The sequence below is a fragment of the Perissodus microlepis genome, chromosome 20 (genome assembly GCF_051167445.1).
Source record: "Perissodus microlepis isolate ML-2025 ecotype Zambia chromosome 20, ASM5116744v1, whole genome shotgun sequence".
Classification (NCBI taxonomy): domain Eukaryota; kingdom Metazoa; phylum Chordata; class Actinopteri; order Cichliformes; family Cichlidae; genus Perissodus; species Perissodus microlepis.
The window spans coordinates 32,962,566-32,990,412 of record NC_140480.1 but is presented as its reverse complement, the minus strand read 5'-3'; the positions used below and the strand labels follow the sequence as shown (position 1 = coordinate 32,990,412).

At 41.4% G+C, this 27,847-nt stretch overlaps 1 protein-coding gene across 1 annotated transcript in view; it reads left to right on the top strand.

Annotated features, from left to right (window-relative positions):
* The window catches only part of plxna3 (plexin A3), a 148,953-nt gene that overhangs the window by 83,586 nt on the left and 37,520 nt on the right, over positions 1-27,847 (top strand). The window contains exons 8-13 of the mRNA XM_084917251.1: positions 5,323-5,423; positions 10,404-10,527; positions 10,733-10,889; positions 11,305-11,404; positions 11,520-11,634; positions 22,882-23,082. Coding sequence (XP_084773377.1) covers positions 5,323-5,423; positions 10,404-10,527; positions 10,733-10,889; positions 11,305-11,404; positions 11,520-11,634; positions 22,882-23,082 — 798 coding nt within the window. The remainder of the gene's footprint in view (positions 1-5,322; positions 5,424-10,403; positions 10,528-10,732; positions 10,890-11,304; positions 11,405-11,519; positions 11,635-22,881; positions 23,083-27,847) is intronic.

Here is a 27,847-nt window from a genome sequence, read left to right as displayed (position 1 = left end):
TGGTTGCCAGAAAGAGAAATATGAATTGTGTTGTTTTAACATCTGCAGACAGGAAGCTGAGAATATGAATATCGCTCAGCTGGCGCCACCACACACACTGTGTTTCTGAGGGTGTGTGTGTGTGTGTGTGTGTGTGTGTGTGTGTCCCATGTTAAAACTCTCATTGTACCACTGAGAGGAAGCAGAGACGAGTTCAACAACTGTTAGTTCCTGTGCAGCTGAGGGGAGACACACACACACACACACACACACACAAATGTTCGTCTTTGTCCATTTTCGAGCTGTGATGTCAGTAAACGACTGTCAGAACGTCCCAGCTCCTGCAGGACCTGAGCTCCTCTCCATCATGATGAACACAGACAAATATTAAATGATGTAGTTCTGGAGTCAAAGAGTTTTTTCACACAATACCTAATACAATATGAAATAATCACTTCAGTCAAGGCATCAGTGATTTTGATAAAGTAAAAATTCAATCAGGGTCTGATTTAATATATTTTGATTAAGAGAAACAGAAAAGTTATAGGAAACAATTCAATAAGCTGATTTCCATTAAAAATTTGTTTTTTATAGAGACACATTTTTTAAGTTGCTGATATGTTCAGAATCAGTACATTTTTAAATGCAAAGATGAATAATTTCTGTGACAGAGCAGTCGATACTGTAAATGAGCAGTTTTCAATAAATAAAGATATCAAAGACAAAAATATCACTGTTAAATAAGCTGGTTCTTAAAAGGGATTTCTGACATGATGTTTTTTGATGAAAGAATAATCTGGTGATAAACAGCCAAACAACAAATTGATTATTTATCTAGTCCATGATTTCCAAAGCATGGACCATGAAATGCCCATCCATCCTCTTCCACTTACCGGATTCAGAGTCATAAGTCACTGGTGGGATACATCCCCAGTTTGTTGCATGGTTCAACAGAGAGACAGACGACCGAGTTTAGACTCCGGGCAATCTGACATGTGCATCTTTGGTCTGTGGGAGGAAGTCAGCGAGAGCGCACACAGGAAAAACATGCAGACCGTTTTGGATCAGGAAAGAATAAAGGAGTAAAGAACGAACCTCAACATACAAATCATCAGAACTTTAAAAAGAATCAGTGAAAAGAAAAACTTGTGACATCACCACAGTCCTGTTTCCATTTATACTGGTGCTTGAAACACACCAGACTGGCTACAGTCTGCTGTGTTATCTGGTTGTTAAGTGATGACGTATGAACCCTGCTTCCGGTTCCAAACTACTCAAGCGGCGTTTGGACCTGGAAGCAGCTAATGACGTCAGACTTAAAGGGCGGATTGTCTGGAAAAGGAGAAATGCTCAGTTCATCATGTGAGGTCCCTCAGCAGCCTCAGCCTATAGGAGTGTAAGGTCAGACTCACCTGATCCAATCATAACTAAATGCTTTATCAAGATAGAAAGTTAAAAGACTGATCTAGAAAGTAGAGAGGCTGTCTGACTCCTGAATCCAAGCTGGTTCCACAGAGGAGAGACCTGAAGGCCGAAGGCTCTGCCTCCCATTCTACTTTTAGATATCCTGGGAACCACAAGTACGCCCGCAGCCTGAGAGCAAACTGCCCTACTGGAATAATTTGATACTACGGGGTCTTTAAGAGATGATGGAGAGTGATTATTCTGGACTTTGTATGTGAATAGAATAATTTAAGATCCTGTATACATTCCAAGTGTCCTGAAGTGTAAACACTTGAAGTACAAACAGGTCAGATGTGCAGTTGTATTTGATTAGTATTCAGAGACACAGGCGCAGTCCTCGGCTCGTTCTCTGCCTGACACTGTTTCACTGCAGTGTTACATAAACACTCGCACACATTTACATGAGCTTTCAGCAGCCAATCAGAACTGCAGGCTGGCTGCCATACGAGCAGACAGACTCGACCAGTTTGCGATCAAACTGATTGTTTCTGTCAGTGCCACACCTGCAGCAGCTGCTGCATTCACAGACAGCAGACAGGATTCCCAAACAGACACTTGCATGACCTAAAAACACTTCAATCCTTATTTCATTAGCAAAAAAAAAGTGTTGACTGACATCCTGCAGTGTTTTCAGCTCCGTGTTTTAATCACGATTCAGTTTAGCCGCTGTGCCGAGAATTAAATAAACATAAACACGAGTAAACACATCTAGAGGAAGATGAATTGCTGGTGTTATTAGCATTCTTACAGCAACCATCCTGCCTACATCCCACCTTATGTTCAGTGTTACGGAGAAATGCAGTTTTCCAGAGGATGTTTTTTTGGAAAGAAATTCATCTCTGAATTAAAGATCCTTGTAAGAGTTAAATCAGCAGATTCCCAGCAAAACTCCTGACTTTATTCTTTTTAATTAAATAAAATAAGAAAACACACACACACACACACACACACACACACACACACACACACACACACACACACACACACACAGTCTCAGCGACTGTGTTTCCATGGACATGAGTATCTTTTATGAGTTTTTTCCTGTTTTGATCATATCATGAAAATGAGGTTTACTTGAACAGGACCTAGTCTGCTCATTTCCAGCACATTTTTATTCTTGATGTCTCCTAGAGTAGCTTTGCATGATTCATGATAATCCATGATCTCATGCCTTGGCTTGCCATAACCTCACAAAATCTTCTTGTTTTTAATCAACACATTTCAAAGTAAAACCTCTGTTTGAAGTTTGCATTTTCACAGTCTGCCACTCCTGAGCAGGTGGGCTGGTGGTGGGCTTAATGTAATATTTTATCATTTTCATTCAAACCCAACTCATCTCTGACAACTGTGCTGTGCTTTTATTGGCACTGAGTGTCTGCCTTAAAGCTGTTTTTCTTTGTTTACTGCAACACATTGCTGGGGTTCTCCACCAGTTAGAAGGTGGGTGGTGTTCCGGTCCAAGTGCCTTTGGGCAAGACACTCAAGATGCCCAAAAAAAGTCCCAGTAAAAACAGAAACAACAACAGTTAGAAGTAGAACATGAGAATGTCCTCCTCACATTTGTCTGTTGCTCTTGCCCCACCAATCGACCCATTGCTGTTTGGTTTTTCTTCTTTTTAAAAAGTAGATGTATTCATACTGTGAAACACTTATTATAACTATACATATAAATATGGGGCGGTGATAATAAATGACCCCACAGGAGCTTGAAAGTTACACATGAGGTACTCTGGGTCAGCATATCCAGTACTTCTAGCGTCACTGTTTGTGACCACTGAGTGCTGTTTGTTCAGATTCCTGTGATGATACCAAACAAAGTGTTCACAGTTCTGAATTTAATAATCTGACATTCTTGTGACTGTCAGTCTGGAAGACTTGCTTAACTTTTAAATCAGCAGATTTCCAGTGGAGGTTTAGCGCCGGGTCCTTCAACAGACAAAGGAAACAAAGAACTCTCTACCACTGAAACCTTAAATGGATTTGACTTTGGCTGACCTGTTGGAAAACCGATGTCTTGTGACCCACAACTTGTTTACTTTACCATTTACCAAGCTCAACGTTGCATTATAGCATATAACTAGTTTATTACAGGTTCATATGCTGATTGTGAACACAGGATAAAAATAAGTGTTCCGGGAGTTTCTTCTCATCAGTTGGATTTCATTTGCGTCAGCATGATTTGAACTCCACATATCAGTGAATAAACAATGTGAACGGGGCTGTATGAGAATGGGAACCACGGCGTCAGCAGCTTTTAGATGAAGTCCGACGGAAACAGCAGCGTCTCTTTAAGAGCAACCTGATAATGGGGTCAGAGAGGAGACAGGACCGTCTATGCGAGACAATGAATGTATTCATGTGTGAACGTCTGAATGAGACCAACAGAGTTATCACTGTGTTTACTGTCTCCCTGCTGCAATGGCTTCTGGGTAAAAGATACGACACACACACGCTTGTATTTACGTCTTTGTGAGGACCCGAACTGACCGTCTCTGTCTTCACTGTCTCAAACAAATGAGTTCATCCATTGTTTTCCATCTTAAACTGAGATGGCGAGCAGCTCAGTTATGTTCACTTATGTTTCATGTGTGGTTAGCTTTCAGAGGCATTAAGTGATTCAAGGCATCACTGGTGACCTAACCAAATGTTTTTGGGGGAAAAAAAAAAGTTTTTCTAGGAAAAAAAAAATTTAGCCAATTTTTTTTCAGCTGCCTAAAAAACTGATATACAGTTTGAGACCAAATCACACAGGAAATAAAATTGTTGAACATTCAAGCCTCAAAAACACATGAACAAAAAAATCCCCACCTTCAGAAAACGTCCCCACTTAACAGAAATCTAATCTAAAGACATGGAAGCAACTTCTAAGAACAGCGTGATGACGTAACTGTCCCTCGTTACACATTTAAGATAAGAACTTGAAAAAGGTCCCCACTTTAAAAGAAATTCTCTTCACTCTTTGAATTGTTCACACTTTTTGTAGTAGTGTCCCCATTCTGCAAAAATGTCCTTATAGTCTTCAGATATAATAAATTTACATCCATGTATGCCCATTTTTCAAAAAGGTTCCTTCTCTCAAAAAACTGCCACAAATTTTCCCCCAGATTCATAATAATGTCCCACATTTGCAAACAATGAGTCCACACTTGGCTTGCCCCAAAATGTCCTAATTTTCTGAAAATGTCCCTGCTTCACATATCCATGTCCCAGTTTTACACACACACACACACACACACACGTGGGGCCATCTAATTGACATAATGCTTTCCCTAGCCCCTAACCCTAACCATGAAAAATGAGTGCCTAACTCTGACCTTTACCCTAACCCTGTCACTAAAACCACATTTTGAGTCTCAAAATGCCTTCAAACCTGTGGGGACCAGGATTTTTGTCCCCGCAAGTATAGTAAACTTCCAATTTTTGGTCTTCACAAAGATATAAATACACGCTCACACACACAGAGTTCACAAAGTCAAGGGACTGTGCTGCTTTCTCTGGCTGTTAATATTAGCAGAAACCCACTAAACCACAATGAGATAATACCCGTCACACTCACTCACACACTCACACACACAAATGTGTGCTGTAGGAACAGTTTCAGTAATGTCTCATGTTGCGGTCATACAATCACCTAAATCAATATCAAATCGGTTTTTACACATTGACGTCAGTAACAAACAGTCAGCAGAAGGTTCAGAAACATTTTCTGATGCTGAAATCAAAAAATACTTGAATGCAAACCTGCCTTAATCCAACAGTTTAGCAAATTCATATCAAATACCAACCCAGTTTTCATTCTCAGGTACCTGCCCATGTTTCTGCTTTAAACACGACTGTTGGTGGACTTGGTCACATGTCTGGTGTGAATGTTTGTTTCAGGTGAGCAGACTGCCGGTGGAGAGCTGTGAGCAGTACAGCAGCTGCTCAGACTGTCTGGGATCAGGAGACCCTCACTGTGGATGGTGTGTCCTCTTCAACAAGTAAGGAACGAACTGCTCCTGCTCTTCTTCTGCTAAAACAAAATAACAGCTTCATCTCTCATTTTAAAATGCACCCAGTAACAGTCTGTGCGCTGGTAAAAGCACCGAGAGAAGTAAATAGCATTGATTGTCTCCTTCCAAGCGCCTATGAAGGGGTGAGACTTAAATAATGCAGGAAGTGAACAATCAGAAAAAAATGGTTGTGTGAGGATCAGAGCTACTTTGCCGAGGGTTAAATTGTGATGGTTAGATGGCAGGCCTTTAACGCAGTCCGTGGGGTGCAGTAGTTAGTACCTACAAAAGTGGTCCAAGGAAAGAGAACCAGTGAACCATTGACAAGGTCATGGTGGCTGAAAGCTCATTACGTTACTGTAATGTGAACCGTTTAGTGCTTGGTCTGATGAAAGGTGTCGGAACATACAATGCTTCACAGCTTGCTGCATCTGGAGTTGCATACCTGCAGAACGGTCTCTTGAGTAGCCATCGTGACCCCGTGTCTACGGCCTAAAGCGGCTACAGCCGAGGGTCTGGTCTCATGAATCACAGTTTCTTTGAGATTCTGTGCACAGCCAGGTGTGTGCTCCTTCTCCTGCTTTCCTCTTTTACACCCACCCCAGCATCTGGTTGCAGCAGATGTTGGAGATCTCTTTCTGTTTTAATTTTTTGCCAACTAAAGTCAATCGTTGTTCATTGTTGTGAAAAGTGAAGACAGCAGAGGAATGTGATGCTCAGTTTAATGTTATGCTATGAAACGTTGCTTCCTGGCATCCATGTAGATGTGATTTCGACATGTATGACCCAAGGGCCAACTGAGAAATTAAGCTAATGCCAAAGTGTCGAAAACTTGAAGTGGCTGCATGAGGCTGTCTCCAAAAGTCAATCTGCGTTTAGTCCTGCTGCAACAGCATTAACAAGCACATTTAGAGCCTGGTACAAAATACAGTTTAGGACTTTGTGTAGAGTTTGTGTTTTTCCACTCATTCACCTGGATAACTGACAGACAGGTGACCAACACAAACAGCTGAAGGCCAATGCTAGACCTCATCCACGACTGTAAGTCACAAAAATGGAGCTCTTCACTTTATGTTAGATCATTTTTAATGGCCTAAGTGGCTGATAACGATGGTACAGATGATCAAAGACGTTGGTGCTTTAGTTTTTGTGAATGAACTTTAAGTAATTGTTTTAATCTCTTGTTTAGCACTAAGGGTCAGATTTACTAACACACCAAACCGGTGCAAACTGGGTTTTGGTCTGAAAAACGTTTGCATTGTACTTTTCACTTTTCAAGTCAATAACTGTTTTTTCTTTTATCTTATGGTGTGATCTCCCTAATCTTCAGCAGCTGTATTTAGTAATATATTTAGTAGTATCTAAGTGACATGATGCACCCCACCACACTACAGATATCTCAGAAATGATTTGGTGAACATGGCAGAGTTTTAGGTGGTCTTAGCCAAAACATCTATGAGATGTGGTGTAAAAACAATCCACAGAGATGCTTTTGCTACTTCCAGGACTCAAAGCATGTAAGATCTTAGTGTCTGATACCCAGATGTCTGTGAAGTCAGTCTTTTGAATGGTAGGAAATTATTTTCAGTGCCATTAATGAGACCAGCACAGGTTTTAATGTTGTGGCTGATGAGGTCAAATGAAGATCTTGACTCTTTAGACATTTTAAGTTATTTTATTAAAGCAAGCAAAAGAAAAAACTGCTATTTTTTTTAATTATTTGCTCTACAAAATCCTTGGAATATCTCAATTTCTTTGGGTCCAAAAACCTTCAAACATTAATTTTGCATCCAAAAAGCAGCAGTTTTTTTTCTTTTGTGATGCCAGCGTCCGCAAACATTTTATGCTTTTTTGTTCTATTTGCTCTAAAAGAATTGAAACTGTTAATTGTTTTTTTTTTTGGTAACTGATTAAAGCAAATGGCAGTGAATCAACTACAGTAACCACTTCCTCTCCAATACATAAGAATACATGTTTAAGTTTAAAGCCAGTCTCTGTATTTCAAACATGAGAAGAGAAACAGGACATAAATTAGAGAAATAAAAGTACTGAACAGAGAAAGTGCGTGTGTGTGTGTGCGCGTGCGCGTGCGTGCGCGTGTGTGTGCGTGTGCGCGCGCACGCTCCCATGAGGCATCATTAATGCTTCTATAAATGGTTCACACAGTCTCTCTCATCACGATGTTTGATGTTCAGCATCCAAGCAGGTGGAGGAAGTTCCTCTTTGGATTGTCATCAGTTAGCTCCCCCTTCAAAGTAAAAGCCTCTGACTGGCAGTGAACTACAGAGAACAAAACACAGCTTGTTTTTATGCTGAAGCTTCTAGATATGTTGCAGCAGGACATCTTTGTGCGTAAACCCATCTCCCAGTGTGACATGAAGACATGTCGCCCTCACTTTTATAGTTTTAAGTTTCTTTCTAAAATCTCTGACTGTTCAGACAAGAGAAGGTCTGAGTGGATGAAAAAAAATATCTGAGCAACTTTAATAAGCTAGCTCAATGGGAAGTCTCCTTTTTGAACCTTTTTTACCCCGAGTTTTGCCTCCAAGGCCAGGTACAGGCTCCACTACTTTAAAGAGTGATGTCTGGTGTCTGGTTCGCAGTGTGAAAGGAAAAGAGCAGAAAAGCAAACTGTGACTTATTCAGTTCATCAAACGGATGATTTTAACTGTAAATGTACAATCTTTGTGGTCCTCTCTGCTTTTCATCTCCTCTCCTCCTCACGCTCCCTCACTCATTCTGTCCATCTGTTGTTAATTAGAAGTAAACAGATCATTACTGCAGGCTGCTGTCTATGCTGTGTGGCGCTGCATATGTTGGAGCTGCTGCTCTCTGCAGACACCAAGCTTTACCTCCGACTGTTTCCTGCTCCAACTCCACCTGAAATCCCACGATGCCAGTGTCACTCACCACTCACTTTAATTTTACTAGTGAAATTCAACAAATAGAAAAGATGTTTTCCATCTTTTTTTTTTAGTTTGACAGATCCTGTCGTCCACCAGTGTATTCCTCTGTCAGCTGATTTTAGGTTAATAGTCACAACCCTTTTAAAAATATAGAGTTAACTAAATGTAATAGTAATAAATTAACAACAAAGAAAAAAAATGTCATAAAGAAGTTAGATATAAAAAAATGTTTATATCTAAAAATGTGATATAAAAAAATTAGAAGAGTTAAAGTAAATAATCATAGCATGAAATTTACATAAGTTTTAAAATTGTGCGTTTAAAGACAAAGTAAAATGTTTTTAGTATCATGAAGTTTTATTTATAAATTACATCACATTTGCACACAAAAGATGTTAAAGTGCTAAAAGATTAAAGATTAATTAATTTAATAAAGTATTTAATTTAATTTAAGTAGTTAATTTAATAAAGTGCCCCTGGACTGGCACACCGGGGTGGTGGTCCCCATCTTTAAGAAAGGGGCCGGAGGGTGTGTTCCAACTACAGGGGAATCACACTCCTCAGCCTCCCTGGGAAAGTCTATGCCAGGGTGCTGGAGAAGAGAGTTCGTCCGCTAGTCGAATCTCGGATACAGATTACACTGGACCAGCTCTTTATCCTCTCTAGGATACTCGAGGGCGCATGGGAGTTTGCCCAACCAGTCTACATGTGTTTTGTGGTCTTGGAGAGGGCATTCAACTGTGTCCCTCAGGGGGTCCTGTGGGGAGTGCTCCGGGAGTACGGGGTGTCTGGCCCATTGCTACGGACCATTCGGTCCTTATACGACCGTTGCAAGAGCTTGGTCTGCATAGCCGGCAATAAGTCGGACTCGTTCTGTTGTGGTTCTGTGGTTCTGTTGCCTTCATCAGGTGATGGCCTCCAGCTTGCCTTGGAATGGTTGGCAGCCGAGTGTGAAGCAGTGGGAATCAGCACCTCCAAATCTGAGGCCATGGTTCTCAGCCGGAAAAGGGTGGAGTGCCCACTCCGGGTCAGGGACGAGACCCTGCCCCAAGTGGAGGCGTTTAAGTATCTCGGGGTCTTGTTCACGAGTGATGGGAGAAGGGAGCGGGAGATCGACAGACTGATTGGTGCTGCGGCCGCAGTGATGCGGACGCTGCGCCGGTCTGTTGTGGTGAAGAGAGAGCTGAGTCTAAAAGCGAAGCTCTCAATTTACCGGTTGATCTACGTCCCTACCCTCACCTATGGTCACGAGCTGTGGGTAGTGACCGAAAGAACGAGATCGCGGATACAAGCAGCGGAAATGGGCTTCCCCCGAAGGGTGGCCGGCCTCTCCCTTAGAGATAGGGAGAGAAGTTCAGCCATCCAGGAGGGGCTCAGAGTAGAGCCGCTGCTCCTCCACATCGAAAGGAGCCAGCGGAGGTGGTTCGGGCATCTGACAAGGATGCCTCCTGGGCGCTGTTTTCCAGTCATGTCCCTCCGGGAGGAGGCCCCGGGGCAGACCCAGGACACGCTGGAGAGATTATATCTCTCGGCTGGCCTGGGAACGCCTTGGTGTTCCCCCGGATAAGCTGGAGGAAGTGGCTGGGGAGAGGGAGGTCTGGGCTTCTCTGCTTCGGCTGCTGCCCCCGCGACCCGGCCCCGGATAAAGCGGAAGAAAATGGATGGATGGATGGATGGATGGATAATTTAATAAAGGAAGTTATGAGCTACTAATGTGAATTTTATAAAGTAACTGACAATAAGTTAGCACAATCAAAATCATTTACATGATCCTCAGAAACACACATTTGTAAACTAGACTTGATCTGAAAGGGCGAATGAGAAGAAAGTATATTTAAAGAATTAAGATCTGAAGATGATTACTGATGGAAAGCTGCAAAAAAGCGAACCGCTGTAAGGTCCAGTCTGAGGTTCAGAGCTACGCTTGTGTCAGTCAACAGCACTAAATAATGTACATGTTTAGCAGATGTTAACCTCAAAAAGCTGATTTGCGTTTCATCACTCGTCCAAGTGGCTTCTTCCGTCAATGTTAATCCCTTGGTTACTTTTCACTCTCCTGCAGGTGTTCCAGACAGGAAGCATGTGACAAGTGGGAGGAGCCTCAGCACTTTAATACACAACTGGACCAGTGCGTCAACATCTCTGTTTCCCCGAGCAGCATGTCTGTCACCTCCCCGGCAATGCAGGTATGAACCATTATTTTCTTAATTACATAAAATACTCTCCGTCAGAATTCCCATTACAATCTGCTGATTTTACCTGAAAGTCAGTGGATTTATTCTTTAGTCCAGCTGTTTGAACTCCTGTTCATGCAACAGCTGTGAATAGAAACCTTTCTGAAGTGTAAATAAGAACTTTACTTTTAGTGATCGAGTGTCTGTTGGTGTCCAGTTAACCATTCAGGTGCAGAACGTCCCTGCGCTGTCTGGTGGGGTTACCTGTGTGTTTGAGGACCTGAGTAATGCCCCCGGAGAGGTGCGGGCCAAAGGTCAGGTGATGTGTATGTCACCATCACTGAGGGACCTTCCAGCACAGACACACTCCTTTGGTAAGAAACACACACAAATTCATGCTTCAGTGAATTCAGAGCACATCACCTTTCCTTACTGTCCTGTCGTGTTCTGGAAATTTGACCTTTAACTTTACCCTCACTTTAACCTAACCCTACTTTTCTCTTAACCTTACTTTAATCTAACATCAGCCTAACCCTAAAATTCAGTGTTTTGCCTTTTGGGGACCCAAAAAGTCCCCATTCTGAGATTGTGCTAATGCAAGTCCCCAAACAGCAGAAAAACAAGTATACACACTCCCGCTTATTCTGAACTTGTTTCTTTTGCCTTCTCGTTTTTCTCTGTTATCACATTTAATGTTTTGTAATCATGTCAGCTTCAGTGTAACGCGCCATTATATTGATCACTATGAACTAAGTATTAAGAAGGATGTTGTTATGCTGTTAATTTCAGGAGCGAAACGAGTGGTGCAGCTCAGCCTTCGCTCCACAGAGACTGGACACCAGTTCATCACCACAAACCTCATCTACTACAACTGCTCTGTGCTCAACTCGTAAGCCTTAAACACCTCTAACCTAATTATCTCATGTGTCTCTTCGGTAATGAACTCATAAATTCTTGCTGGTTGTGCTCGACCACTCAGAACTTTTCTCTCTTTCCTCTCTCAGGTGCACTTCCTGTGTCAGCAGTGAGTTTCCGTGTCATTGGTGTAAATATCGTCACATCTGCACCAACAACCTGCAGGACTGCTCCTTCCAGGAGGGACGAGTCAGCAACATGGAGGTAACACACACACAGACCTGTTTTCATCACTTAACTGGACTTATAACCAAGCGCTCACACTAAAATGTGATTCACCGTATGGGACTTAATGTCCCCCGAAGGAAGGTGAAGGAACATCTTTGGGTCCCCTCAATGTTTCACATAGCTGCCTGGCATGTTTCGACACTAGCATAAGGCAGACAGGATGATAAGTAGATGTAATATTACTGTGATTATTAGAACAGAAAAGGTCCAGGTTTCTAAAGACCTTTTTGTGTGCTAAATACCAAGATAAGGATCAATGACACAAGCCTACTGTGCCCAGATCTGAACAATCACAAGGAGATTGGATGGTTGGCCTGAGTCGTTTACATGTTGAAAATTAAATAAAATGAACATAAATAATCTACAAGAATGTACAAAGACAAGCAACAGCAAATAAATAAAAACCTGCTTCTGAATGGCTACGAACAGATGGAAAGCCATCATAAAGAGACACAAAATAAATACAATGAGGCGCGAAAGCCCTACAAACAATCTGGCATGAATACAAAGAGACATAAAACAACTGTAAGAAGACACAAAACAACATATAACTATGGGCAAGTCACAACAAACTCAAACTTCAGTTCTGCTGTCAGTATGGCTTCTCTGTAGGAGGAAGTGAGGCCGTCGTCTCAAAAGTCATCAAAGATGCTTATCGATGTGTAAGACGAGACCTCTTTTCCAACCTGTTCATAATTGAACACATCATACAGGCGTCGAACTCCAGGCCTCGAGGGCCGGTGTCCTGCAGGTTTTAGATGTGTCCTTGATCCAACACAGCTGATTTAAATGGCTAAATGACCTCCTCAACATGTCTTGAAGCTCTCCTGAAGCCTGGTAATGAACTAATCATTTGATTCAGGTGTGTTGACCCAGGGTGAGATCTAAAACCTGCAGGACACCGGCCCTCGAGGCCTGGAGTTCGAGTAATAGGCAAATTTCTAGAATTTTCTATCCCAAACCTCTAAAACTTTATTTATACTTTTGAGTTAACCTTATGTAAGACTTCATGTTTATGCTAGTGGCCGACACGATTGCCACCAGTTATTCCAGTGCAGGACTGTTCTGAGCAGTGGCAGGTTTCGCTCTTCAAGATGACTTTACTGTTCGATTAGAAGTAGACGTAGAAGAGGGCTGGGTCAGTACAATATATACAGTAGTAGGTGCACTTGAGGTTTAGAGTATGGAATAATGTGCGGTGTAAGGTTTCTGATGGGTTTCCAATTACGACATACTTACAGTGTGGACTATTGCAGAGCTATAAGTCCTCTATAAGCATAACCTCTGCTGCTTCAAATAGACGTTCCCTTTATCTTATGGTGATCCTAATGGTTAACTCGAACTCTAACCACTCAATTTCTGTGCCTAACTCTCACTGTGTAGAGTTTCAGGCCATGTGTTGGTTTTTGTTTTTTTGATTGACCCATTTGCCTTTAATTCACGGGGCCAAGACACAACATGGAAGAAGTCCATCTTTCCCAAGTCCCAAGGAGCCACAAGAACCACTTGTCAAAGTTAATATACGTTTCATTGATCAAGAGATGGGAAAAAAGCAGGATTTGAACCTACCGCCCATGGTGAGCCAAGGCCAAACAGCAAACAAATGTATCACAACCAAGATAACCAAGAAAACACATCCTTCATAACAGGATCTGTTCTTCTTCAACTGGACCTCAAATCTCGGGTTCCTGTTTTCTCGTTAGCCTCTGGCTCCATCATTGCATTTGAAGACACTGGACCTAAATAAAGGTAATTAGTGAGATATTTCCACTTACCTAACTCTCAGGTGGGCACCGGTGACCGGGTGGATGTGAGGAGGTTAATAGCACAACAGCAATGATTAATTGTGACCATTTTGTGACCTTAATTAACAGTAAAAATAAAACCATCCCAGTGGAAGTCGTGGTTTCATGCTGGCCACCCCCACGGCAGGTGTCTTTTTTTCTTTTCGAGGAAGAACGTTATCCTCACTGAAGTCTTCTCTCTGCTAGACGTGAAACATGAAACACATGAAACCCACAATAGTGTTTCTTGTCTGAGTCGCAGACTCTCGCTCGCTGCTGTCAGACTCTTCTCTCTGACTCATTTTCTCTGACAGTTTCCCACTCTGTCTTTCAGAGCTCGTCGTCTGTGACGGCTCTAATTCTTGGCTCTCTGACGGATTTTGCCAGAGGTGCAGTGCTGCCAGAGTTCACTGGAACGAGGATCTACCTCCTTTTTTCATAGAAAATTGGTTAATTAGACTGGGTGCCTTTTCTTTAAAAAAAAAAAGTGTGTCCATTTAGCTGAACAAATTATCACTAAATGGCAGGAAAAACACAATCCACCTTTATATTTTGTGTCAGGCAAGAAAATCTTGATAACAATTTGATCTTGCAAAGTTGCCAAGAGTTTAAAAGGTGCTGTTAGTCCTTTCTCCTCGTTTAGTCTGCACATTAAAATAATAAAAAAAACTAAAGTAAGCTACTTATTGGTTAAGTAGGCTAAAGATGAAAGGCCTTTTTTGATCAGCTGAAACAGTAACAGTTAATTAGACTTGAGTTGTTTTAATCTTTTGAGCTACGAAGAAAGGAGAATCAGAGAAACATGCACTGATGGAGAGTAGCGGGATGGGAGGGGCATGTAGCGGCTGATGAAGCTGGTCAGACAGGCTTGAAGGACAGATGATCGATTCATGAAGTCGGTCTAATATTAGATCATTTGGTCGGTTATAGTTGACTGACGCTTGTAAACCTGCCGCTGTAGGACGGATGACTCCATAACCTTCAAAATGAGTTATAACTCAAACTCACACGAGCTGGTGCATTTTTGCTGAGCTTCACTGCTTAAACAAATAACACAACACCTCTGGATTTCCCATCTGTTCTTTCAGTGAACCAAAAAAGAGGTTTTCTCACACCTAGTCATCTTCAAATGTTAATAGATATATTCCTCTAGTATCTATTAGTCTTCAGCCATTTCTTCATTAATTTATAGTTCGGTGTACTGGGTATTTATAGAGACCTGTTAGCTGACAGTGTGTCTAAATCAGACAGTTTTTAAGTAATCTTCTACAGGATGGAGCAGTGATGGAGGTCAGAGCTGCTCCCTCTGTCATTACATGGTTCAGTAAACAACAGTAAAGCTTCAGGTCAACAGTGAAGGGTGGAAGCGCACACACACATACACACACACCATGTTTAAGTCTGTCCTTGCTGATGCATTCAAGGACTCTGTGACTGATGGGATTTAAGAGTCGGCTCCTGAGAGGTGTTTTCAGTCAGACGAGCTAAGCCCGAATGTTGTTTAAACTCGGATGTTTCTCCATTTTCTGATCTAAGTGCTGAAGTTTTTCAAGCATGTGAGGCATGTGGAAAAGTCAACAAAACCAGGAAGCAGCACAACGTTCATACTGCATGCTTTCTCTATCTTCTTGTTTTCTCAGCTTTTTTTGAGAACACATTTTTATTGAGCCAGAAGAACCACAAGACGTGTTCACAAAATAATGAACTTGCAGAAACTGGACAAAACAGTTCAAAGAAAAAGTATCTCAGAAAACAAATACTGACAAAAACTGCTGCAGATATCAGTTAAAGGGATTTGACCCAATTAGTCAACGCGTGAAAATAAAACGAAGAATGTTTTTGATTTAAAAACAAAAACAACAACATATTTGGATTTTCTCTACAGTCACAGTGTCATCTGCATGAGTCAGACACCTGCTTCAAAGAAACACAACTTAGTCGTAACATCAACAAATCCATAGTTTAAGGTCTTGTTAAATATAACAGGAAGTTTATTTTACACATTATAAGTGTGCAGAAGCAACATAAAGCAGGGATATGCTTTAGGTCTCCCAACCACTGTGCCACGGCACGCTGTTCAGGTGTGCCGTGGAAGATTATCTGCTTTCACCCGATTGGTAATCTAAGCAGCGGTCCCCACCCTGGGCCACGGACTGGAGTCGTTTGGTACCGGGCCACAAGAGTTGAGGCTCGGGTGTGAAATTTAAGGTTTTTATCGTTTTTTATCATCGACCGCTGCTCTGAGCGACTGCGTGAGTAACTTGCAGAGTTACATTCTCTTCCACTAGAGGGCAGTACAACTTCCTGCTCCAATTAAATTGGTTGCCAACTGCCAGTAAATCAGAAGACGAAGAAATTACATAGTCATGTGACAACACAGCGCATAATGGCAATAGATAAATATTTGAAAAGAAAAAGTAGTCAGTCTGACCTGACCCAGATGAAAGCCTTGGCATGAGTACTGGTCAGAAGAAAGCAAACATGGTAAACTGTGGACAAAGCGAGCCAATTCCGCTATATCTGATGTGCAGGGAAAAATTATCAATATGCTTTTTGTGGGATTTTTGTTTGGTGGTGTGCCGTGTGATTTTTCTAATGTGCTGTAGCTCCAAAAGGTTAGGAAACACTGCTTCAGGGAGATCTCATCGTTGACAATAGTTTGGACACAGAAGATGTGAAGGACCACTGGTTTATTTTTATGAGATGACCAGATGTTAACAGCTAAAGATGAGGAAATGAATGTGTGATTTCTGAGATTAGTGCTGCCAGTGGTAGAAGGTGGGATTTTTCTGTGAGACAGAGTAAGAAAAGGCAGCGCTGAGCAAGAACTGGGACCAGAAGTTGTCCAATCAGTAGTAGGCAGTAGTAAGAAAATAAGCACATAGGAGAAGGGTACACCCTCTGTCATGGCTTCAGTAATGAGAGTGACCTCCTTAAAAGTCAGAGACAATGCCGTTGGATTAGCAGACTGTGGTGGTCCTTTTTTTAAGAAAGAAATCTGAGGATGTGTCCCAACTTCAGGGGCATCATAGTCCTCCATTGATCAAACTGAGGATTGGATACAGGAGTAGTTGTGGGACACTGGGCAAGCCCTTTATCCTCTGGCAAAGGTGTTTCTGGCATGTGATGCCACATCTCCTAGGTAAGGTGCTTAGTGCATGTCAAACTGGGAGGAGGGCAGACCCAGAACATGCTGGAGTGATTATTGTTCTCAGCTGGCTCAGGAACAGCTCGGAGTATCCTCGGAAGAGCTGGTGAAGGTGGCCAGAAAAGGGGATATCTGACTGTTTCTGCTTAGACTGCTGCCACCAGGCCTAGATAAGAGACGATGGATGGATGGCCTGTTTAAGGCTGTGCAAAGAGCCAGAAGAAGAAAAGAAAGATTGTTTTTGAACAAAGCTACTTCAGTGTCCCAGAATAAAAATCTGGAGCTGGAAGAGAGCAGAATATGTCGCCGTTAAAAGCCCGTCACATCAAAAGGTATGATTGTTTCAAGCTGCACACAAGTAAGCGCTAAATAAACAAAGAGGGAAGTAAAGAGTGGAGTGTTTCAGCAGACAGAGCAGTTAGTTTGCTGTGTAATGTGGATCCAGCAGTCAGTTTCCACCTGCCACTGAGTAACAGATCACTTGTGTCGCTAACGAGCCGAGCTGCTCTCAGTCTGCTTGTTATCTCGTTAGTGGAGAGGATAGCGAGCCGGGATCGAGTTGTTTGGGCGTCTCGTTGACGTGATTGGTGCTCGGTGTCATTACCGGGTGACAGAAACAACCTCTGATTGGCTAATTGGTTAATAGAAGATGAATAGCCACTTAATTGACATGAAAACGTCCAATCCTGGCAATTAATGTTAATTACCAGGCAATTAGGCAAACTAAAGAGAGAGAGGGAGGGGGGAACCGAGGGAGTCGTGAGGGGAAAAGAGCAATAGAGGAAAAAGAAGAAGGAGGAGGCTGAAATTTCATTATTCTTTATTTAACCTTTATTCAAGCAGGTTAAAGTGTCTCGCAGAGTAAAGGTCTCTTTTTCATCTGTGTGAGAGGAAGACGGAGCGAGGGAGGGAAAAGGACGAAGAGAAGCAGCTCTGATGTTCTTCATCCGCAGCTGAGAATTTAGGATTGTCAGCAGAAAGAGGAGAATAAAGAAAGTGCACAGCTGAACCAGACAACTACTTATCTGTTTTTCACAGAACTCACCTGACAACACGACTTTTAATTAACAATTTCATATTTCAGGCTGTAAGTAAATTGTTTTTGCATTCTGTTGCTGTTTCTTCCTGATTTCACTTTATTCCTCTATTAAATGAGGAACAGCTTCTCATGTAAATGGAACAGCAGCTTAGTTATCAGCTTTAAGTGAAAAACACCTTTTTGCTAATAAATATATGCATGTCTCTCCGGGGCAGAACGTTTTCTGGCTAATTACTAAAATATGAATTATAGAACTGTAATGGATTGTTCTGTGGATGGTGAAGAGAAGAGTGATGAAAGGAGAAGAACAATACTGTTAACCAGCAAGCAGAGAACTTGTAACACAATGAGACACAGATGGAGATGACTAAGGTGGGGCAGACGATCAGAAATGAGGAAATTCAGACACGAGAAGATAAAATAAATATTTGTAGGATCAGAGAACAAAGACAGAAGGTGACGAGAAACGACCTTATCCTGTTGTTAAGTGATGACGTATGAACTCTGCTTCCAGATGCAAACTACTCTGCGTTTATTAAGCTGTTGTGTTTTTAACGTGTTTTACTGCTTTAATGTTTAGTTTTCTGTCTTCAGTTATGTTGGAAGTGATAGCAAAGCTGTGCGTTTGAATTTTTAAGTCAGAACATGCTATATCATGTTTAGGTTGGCAAGCTACTTAATTTTTACACCTGGTAAAGCAGCAACACTGATCATTTTATTAATGATGAAAGACTTTAGACAGTTTGTAACTCTCAGTGATGCCGCAGTGTTAGTTTGACTTTGGGACCTGAAGCGCAGTTTGGACCTGGAAACGGCTAATGACGTCAGACTTAAAGACCGGATTAAGACAGGACAGAGGCGAAGTCAGGGAAACACTGATGACACTAAAACCAGAAGGGGAATAACAATAAAATCTAAATGTAAACTAGAACTCCACAATAACACAAAAACCTGGGAACAAATACATAGATTATTTTCTCGTTTGCAAAACAGCAGCAGCCTTATCAATTTAAGATTTCATATTTTGTTGAATCCTTGTGGATGATGCAGGGTTTAATTTTATTAGAAATTCAAACAGACTTCAGATTTCCACCCTTGACTTGTGGGGGATGTAGTCCACTTTCAGCTCATTTGCATTATTGGAAATGCTCTGTGGGGTTTACATGAGCTAACTGAATAGAGAAGGAGGAGGTAGCAGATGTGACGCCCACTAAAAACTGTGAACATCCTTTAATTCTGATAAATTTTGTACCTTTTCTGCATTAAAATTCATTTTATTAAACCACAAGAACATTTTAGTGCGCTGTCTTTGGACCTTGAATGCAGCACCACTGAGTAATTTGTACAGATGTTAAGGTGCGCGTGTGAAAACGGCTAATCTCTGCATGTGGAATTTAGTGGTCCACGTTTTCATCAGAGGGACTTTCCTACCTGTCTCCTCTTAAAGTGCTTAAAGTTAATTAAATGATGTATGTCTTGGCAGTATTCAGGTGTTGCTAGTAACGATTAACCTACAGAGAATCCTCAGCTTGTTCTGCAGCTGATTTGGACTTCACAGATCTTGGATTCAGTCTCGGGTCATGTTTTTCTGTCCCCCCACAATGTTAGTGTTTTGACTCTGGCTGTTTTTATAACTGCAGCAGGCAGCTGTTCTCAGAGTAAAAGCTCTAAAAGCCACTGAAACACCCAATAATCATTTTGCTAATGATCACTGTGTGTTTGCAGAACATAAGTGAAAACACAGTTTGCTAAGATAATTTAAAAGCTGATGATATGTTGATGATAATAGCTGAAAACACTAGGCCACAAAAGCCAATCCTTTCTGTTTTCCAGACTCTGCTAATGATAAGCTCAGTGTTTATATAGCATGTAAGCTTACAAATCACACTTCAGTGCAATAAAAGAGCCGCCTTTGTAGACTCAGTGCAGAATAAGAGAGTATTTGTGCGATAACTGCAATACTAAAAGAGTAGAGATAAGGCGAAGCTGTGCAGGAAACAAGGAGCCGGTTTCTGGAGTTGTCACAGTCGGTGCATAGACGAGGAACAAAAACTGCACTGGAATGAACGAAGGAGATCTGTGTGGATTTAGTTCCATTGATTCAGTTGTGCGATTTTGTGTTTTCTTTTACCCCCAAAGTATAACCTCACCCTGAGCTAAACCCCACCCGCTGTGTAAACATGCTAAAAGGAGAATAAGATAAGAGGTTTGAATGTGTGAGACGGGACTCACCTGTTGATCTCCAGTGCAGAGAAATATAGAAAGCAGCAAAATTCTCTGAGTCCTGTGAAGTGGACATTAGTTTAATCAAGGACCATGGTGCTCATGAGCTCAGCCTCTGACAGGCCCAACGCTGGCGCTGTTGCAGCTGAGGCAATACAGATGCAAGAAGACGGCTCTGCCTCGAAGCCTCAAAGCCTTCGCTGCATCCATATGAGCCTCTGAAGAGGAAAAATACAGTCTGCTAAGGCTATAGCTAGAGACGCTTTGCATGATTAATAATCATAATTATCATTACGGCTCTTATACTGGCTCCTCAGTTCGTCCTCTTTCTGTAACGAGACATATTGGCTCCTCCCCCTTTAAGCCAAGTTTCTCTAAACTTGCTGCTCCTCACAAACAGGAGGTTGGAACAGCAGGTGGAGGTTCAGCGCTCACAGTTAGAGATGTGATGACGACATTGGGGATGTCCCCTTTTTGTGGCATCATATAGACTCAAGAGTACGCAAAACATTCTGCAACTCGAGCTTTGGGATCATTCACAGTGACCTTAACTGAAACATTAGCTATGTCCCAACTCATAGGGCGCATGCTTCGGGGGACCCGGCCTTCGCGGTCTACGTGGGCCGGGTCCTTCGAAGACCGAGACAGAAATGGGACTTTTACAAATATGTGATGTCTTGATAAACCAAGCAGATATTTGAAGTTTACACAGCTACATTCTTGCCTGAAAATATGTTAAACGTTTATTTGTGACCCAGACAGAGTAATAAGAGTACTATTAAAACTAAGTAGCTGCCGCCATTGTTGGAAACTGGAATTGGCTGGGCTAATTCTGGGATAGGTTGGGCCACGAAGGATACACCCGACCCATCCTTCAAATCTGGGGAAAAGGAGGACACATTTGGAGCTGCCTTCGAATTGGGACATACCTTTTTTATGTTTAATATGTTAATATGTTCCTCCTCTGGAACAGTCTGTACAATGTCATAGAAAATGTTGAAAAGCTCATGTGAGTCTGTGTCAGCATTTGCTTTCCAAAATGGCGTGTTTGGCAATTGTTAATCCCATGAAAGTAAAACGTTCTGAACATTTAAATCGTATAGCTGTAACTACGATGAAAGTAACAAACTTTCTCTCAGACTTATGCAGCACGCTCCACTTCAGTCAAACTCTACACGTCAGTTTTCATCAATCACTGACAGTAAAAAGGATCCAAGCTGAATTTGGTCAATGCAATATCATAAGAGAACTTTGGTTATCTGACCGTTTATAATAAATTTGGATTAGTCTGCTTTATCCTCTTCATTCTTTTCACCTGGTTGTCCACACCTTACCTTCACTCCCCACAGGTAACCACTGCTCTAAAGTTAAGAGAAGAAAAACTGGAGACCAATTTACAAACTGATAACAGAAACACCGTCACTGGAAAAAACCCAAAACAAATGTAATACACCCGATAAATACCACATATATCGGGTTGCAAAAACATTACATGTATATCTGGGACTCAGTAGTACTCAGTACTCACAAGCTGGACTACACGCTTCCTTAACATGAGCCTTAATTTTGATCTCAGCTGCGCACTTTTAAAGTTTTATGATTGAAAATCTGCATACAGACATATAAACATATGGCAGAGCATTCAGAATAGCCTCGGCTGTAGTTCGTGCTACAGCAGTGGACTCCAGGGCCACATTTCACCATGATGAAAAGCACAAGCACTCATAAGGTGGAAACAGTTCCAGCCTTTCTGCTGCTGCTGATACAGATCCTGTGTATCAGAGGGACAGGTGTTCCTGGAAGAGGAATCTTTGATTAGATTTTCCTGCTGTTTCCTGGTTAGAAATGTTTAATTCCAAACCTACAAATCACTGATCTAAGCATCAGAATGGATCATATAATCACATATGTGGAAACATCAAGTCTTCCACGTGAAATCTGCTTGACAAATAAAGTTTGTTTGATGTGTCGGCGTGATGGTGTGTCTGGGCCGTTGTGCTCGTTTGGGTATTTCTAGTGCAGCCGATGGCTGATGTGCTTGGTTAAATGTCAAGGGTTTGCTGAGAGACTCACAGCCACACTTGGCCTTTATCCCAAACACACACACACACACACACACACACACGGTCTCCACGGTAGCTGCTGGCGACCGCTGCGCTTTGGTCCACTTCCTGTGGAGCTAATGGTCTTCCTGTCATTCACAAGACAATTAATTACCGTAGTGACGGCCGTTAATAAAGCTTTCACCCCACTGAGAGACTCTGTGTGTGTGGGTGTGGGTGTGTTTGTGTGTACACTGTGTGGGGGTGTGTTTCAAGCAGCCGCAGGAAGTTTGGATCTGTCACCAGCTGTCCATTACTGACCTCACACACAAACTCACTGTTACAGTGTCTCTGTCCCCACTCAGTGATGACAGATTGTTAGATAAGCTATCTGTCTTTGTCGGCTGTGTGTGCGTGTGTGTGTGTGTGTGTGTGTGTATTTCTGTGTTTGGGAGTCCAAATTTCAAGACAACTGCAAGAATAAATATGGACATTTTTGGATTATGGGCACATTCATGGACATTAGAGACTTTTGCAAAAAAAAAAAAAAAGCTTTTTCTGAAAGAGAGAGAGAAAGTGATATTTTGTTAACATGTGTATAAAATGAGAACAGGGACATTTTGGAAAATGTTATTTTTTTATTAATATTTTGAACACATTTTGCACTTTTCAAAAGTCGGGACATTTTTGGAAAGTGTACTTTTGTGAAAAGTGAGGGCATTTTGGAAAAGAAATGAGCATTTGTGAAAAAGTAAAGTGAGGAAACTTTAAAAACAGATGTATTTAAAGTGAGCTATGCAACATGTTATTGTACCTGTAAACAGTGACATATGCTGACTCTGATCAATAGTTTACGGTGACTAAAATAGAAACAGTTCTCTCTAATAATGACATATATCATCATACACTGGGCTGATTTCCATTCGCCTGTCATAAATGATAAATGATTGTGTACTAACCCACCTCCCCCTTTCCCCCTCTCTGCAGGGTTGTCCTCAGATAATCCCTACCTCTGACATCCTGGTTCCAGCCGGGATGGTTCGTCCAATCACGCTGAGAGCTCGTAACCTTCCCCAACCTCAGTCCGGTCAGAAAAACTACGAGTGCGTGTTTAACATCCAGGGAAAAGTCCAGCGCATCCCCGCCGTCCGCTTCAACTCCTCCTGCATTCAGTGTCAGAACACCTCGGTAAGATACACTACATGACCCAGCATGCACTGCTCCTCATTATGCAGCCAAGTGAGAGAGAGACGAGAATATAAAACAAGCTAACATGTGTTCAGCTGAAGGTGACTCTGACACATCTGCAGCATCAGCAAACACAAACACACACACACACACACACACACACACACACACACAGTCTAGTGTGTCTGAGTGCGTGTGTGTGTGTGTCTAGAATGATGATGGTGAACCTCCAGAGTTCAAAGGTCATGCTTCAGGTGGAGAGCCAGTATTGATGTGTCTGACTGGGATTGAATTAACACACACACACACTCAGGTTGGTCTTTCTGTCAGTGTGAGGACCATCAGTGTCATGATATTTCCCCAGCTCTTGACCCTAATCTGGTTATAAACTGATCAGATCCCGAGACTTGAACAGTAAATAGCTCCCGAAATTTGTGAAGATAGATAAAATCGCATTTCACAGATAGTCAGACTTTCTAAAACACATTCCCAGAAAATCACCGCTTCACCAAAATATGCTTTCCTCTTGAAAATGTCCTCACTTTCCCAAAATATCCACATTTGCTAAAAAGTGGACATTTTCTCACAAAATGTTCCTCCTTTCAATTTCCAAAGCAAAACAAATTTATTTCTGAAATCTTTCAACTTTGTCCAAAAAAAGTGCTTTCTTTTACAAACTTTATGTAAACCTAACAGTGCTCCTAATTTCCTGAAATTCCCCAAAATCATATCCACACTTTTCTGAAATATCCATACTCCCATATTAGCCACACTTCCTTCAATGCCCATATTTTCTTGAAAGGTTTTCACTTCTCATAAGTGTCCATCTTTTCCCAGAAAAAAACCCAAAATATATTCCAAGTTTACCATAATATCTACACAATCCTACAGTCCCCAAACTTTACAATATCCCCATGTTTCCATAAAGCTCCAAACTGCCCCCAAAAATGTCCTTATTTTCTATAATTGCCTACACGTGCCTCCAACAGTTTTCTGGCTTTTTTATTTGCTTTTCAAAAGTTTATCTAAGAGAACTGAGAATGTTCTAAATCTTTCCTGAAATGTCCACATTTTCCTCAAAGATACCGATTCTTTCCCAAGAAGTATCCAGACATTTCTGAAATATCCACAGTTCACAAAAAAGTCAATAAGTTACCAAAACGTCCAAACTTTCCCCAAATCTCCACTTTCTGAAAATATTTGAGCAATTTTCCTAAAATTGTTCTCTTTTTTTTTTTCATTTTTCCATTTTTTCCAGTACCATCCACACTTCCCAGTAGCTCTACACTTTTCCAAGGTATTGCTATTTTTCTAAAATGCCCACATTTTCTTTTTTAAAAAAAGGAGCGTTCACAAATGTCTGCTTCCCTGAAATACCTTTCAAAAAACTGTACATTTGCCAAGTATTTCAAGGACCTTAAAAACGCTCACTGTTCATTAACTCTAGTTCATGCACACAAACATGTACTCACATACGTTTGCAGGGCTATCTTTGTGAGGTCCCTCACTGAAGTTATTCCCATATCCCGGACAAAACATAAAATCTAATCTGTCCTCACAAAACTAGACATACAAGAACACACAGACTCCACAGATTGATTATTGTCCTTTAGTGAGATGACACTCGCCTTTCGATGTCCTGCATTCTCTCTCTCTCTCACACACAAACACACACACACACACACACACACACACACACACACACACAAACCAACTGTTGTCCGTCTGCTCGCGCTCATTTCCTGTCCTTCATCTGTCTTCCTGTCGGTGAGGCCGCCCTAAAGACACCTCGCGCGCGCGCGCACACACACACACACACTTATTATGCAGTAACATACCGCTACTATGGCAGACAACAGCACAACACTTACATACAGATGGTCAGTATGTGTGTGTGTCTCTCTGTCTGTATTTAATTAAGTTACTATTCCCAGTGGAAATTGGCCATTTAGTACAACAAGAGAAACACACACACACACACACACACACACACACACACGCACACACATTCCTGCTATTCTAACATTCTTCATGCAGACTATTGAATCTTCAAAATAAAAGCACGGTCTAAGACTGCTTTCAGACAGGATTACCATTGCAGTAGAGATGCAGTGACATTGTTACTCTAACTTGTACATCCTGTTTGTTTGTTTGTTTGATTGATTTTTGGTGGGTGTGGTTTTGATCCTGCCATCAAAGATCATTTGCCCCCCAGCCCCTTGCAGCGGTCAATCTTGGGGAAACAAAAGTCCTCCTAGAAGCAAGGGCAGTTATTTTCAGGCCCTTACATACATGAAACTTTCCTTTTGATCAACAAAGGAACATTCATATGATATATAGTGTCAACCGTTAAAGCCATTACAAGGCAGTTAGAAGGTTTGGTGAATTCGCTCCAAAATAAGATTTATGAAGCTCCACATCCAGCCTTGTAACACACACTCAGCCTCCACACAGGCAACACGATCGCTTTCTCTGCTCATCCCACCAGAGCACTGAATAAATTCCATTTTAATGTTCAAGGTTATTTGTAATATAACACCAGGGGTTTCGTGTAAACTGTTAAAATTTAGCATAAACACGAAGAAAGTGCACACACGCCACAGTAGCAGCAGAAATATGGTCAGAGTGTAACTTGCCGTTAAGTGTATCAGTAGTCCTCAGAATAAAAAAGAGACATGTGGTGTTTTACATGATGGCCTGTGGGCAATAGCTCAAACTCCCCGTGGAGTGGATGATTCAGACAGTCCAGTATGTCATTAGCCTTCCTAAGGACATGCCTGTTATAAATGACCCAAAGCACAGGCTGTCTCCTCTCTGAGATATTACTGGCTTTTCTTACAAGACTGCCCAATCTATTTTACCAAATAGTAATTAAAAAGTAATAAAAACATCTGTAAAACGGAGACCTTGTCTCAGTAAAAACACTGACTTGCGCAGATCTTTACTATAAAAACGAGTCAACGAGTCTTTTCCCGTCTTGGCTGTTCGTTAGCTCTTCAGTGGCCGGTGGAGTAGCTGCCGTTTAGATATATATATTTCAGATTTTCTTTACATATTTCTGTACGAGATTATTGAACTACCATCTCTCTCCCTTTTTATAATATCTCTGGGGAAATACTGTCGTAATTTTCAAAAATAGCTTATAGTCGACATATAAATGATAGTAGGCAAAGAAAGCACTTCAAATAAATTAATAGAAGTCTATAATTACACTCCCTTGTCAGTCATTTTGCTTTATTTTTGTATCTAATGAAGGTAACAGGCTAACCTTAGCTTAATTATCGTGTGTTATCGCAGGATTTTTTGTTTTAATGATGGTGGGTTGTCTTCAGCCCGGTCGGTCTGGGTTTGATGTACGATCATGTGATGAAGTTTACATGTGGAAGCACGTCTGATAGATGAAAGCTTGATGAGAAGTGACAGTGGATGGTAAATGATCTCATTTTTTTAAGAGCGTACCTCCTCATCTGTCTCTCCATCTTCGCCCGCAGTTATTCCAAAGGGAATTCTTCTCATTTTCCCCCCGTTCCTTCCTGCTATGTTCCTCCTACTCTACATGCACCTTTCCATTAATTCTCCAATCTCTCTTCCCATTCCCTTCCTTTATCATTTTTCTTTTCCTTCCTCTGTCCTATTCCTTTCACCCCCAATATTATTAAAGCAGAATGTGGTGGAGGAAGCGCTTTTACTGAAGAACTAAAATGATTTCCTTATGCTGGGTTATCATGTGGCCAGGGGTGTGTCCATGCTGTGGGCATGAGGTGGCACCAACCCACTGAAATTTGATTGCAACCTCAGGCCACTAAGTACAAATATTTTGTTTTATACAGCATACCATTTATTTTAAAGCTCATGGTATTTTTTGGCTGTATCACTGTGTTAAATCAAACTCCGCTATCAGTGTAGAATTAAAGTAAAACAATCTCTAACTGCATCATTAAAGCAAAATCCATGTTAATTAATCGATTATGGTCCGATAAATTAATGTATATATGATTCTGCAGCACGAGTTCTTTGACTATTTTGATTGCCGATATTTTTGTGCTGTTATTACAATAAATCACTTTAAAAAAGTAAAACGTCTGAATATTTCTGTCAGTACTTGATGAACAATTATTTCGTAGTTATTCAAGTTATACAATGAAACCCAGTATTTTCATTCCATTCATTCCAAAATAAACACATGCACGTAAAACTATATTACAAATATTCTATATAATACATCCCTATGTGTGCACTATATTGTGCTCTCCTGTTTGGTGATGTAGAGAACTCATGTGGAAAATGCAATGCCTGTGGACCATGTCAGTCTTCTAGACAACATCCTGAATGGAAAACAAGAAGAACAACAGAGAGATAAGAGGCTACATTCGGCAACAGTCACTACTCGTGGTTTTATTTATATATCTTTATATATAAATATATACAGTGGCCCCTAGAGACAAAGCACGTACAACCTCCAAAACACATTTCTAGCATTAACTGAACTCCAAAACAGAGCTACCTAGATCACTTAAATTGCACAATTGAAAGCATATGTGTATTGTTTGTGTATTTATACACAAGCACTCATATATATTCAAATAATTAAAAAAAAAAATTTCATTTACCTGTTACTACCACACACCAAATCCGGTCGTTGGTACTTCTTGGCTTGTGTAGCCTCTAGGTAACAAAAGCTCAACACTGCGCCCTAGCATCCTGGAGCACTTCTGTTGTGTTTTGTATGCGTTTTGGAGTTTGTAAGTGCTTTGTCTCTAGGGGC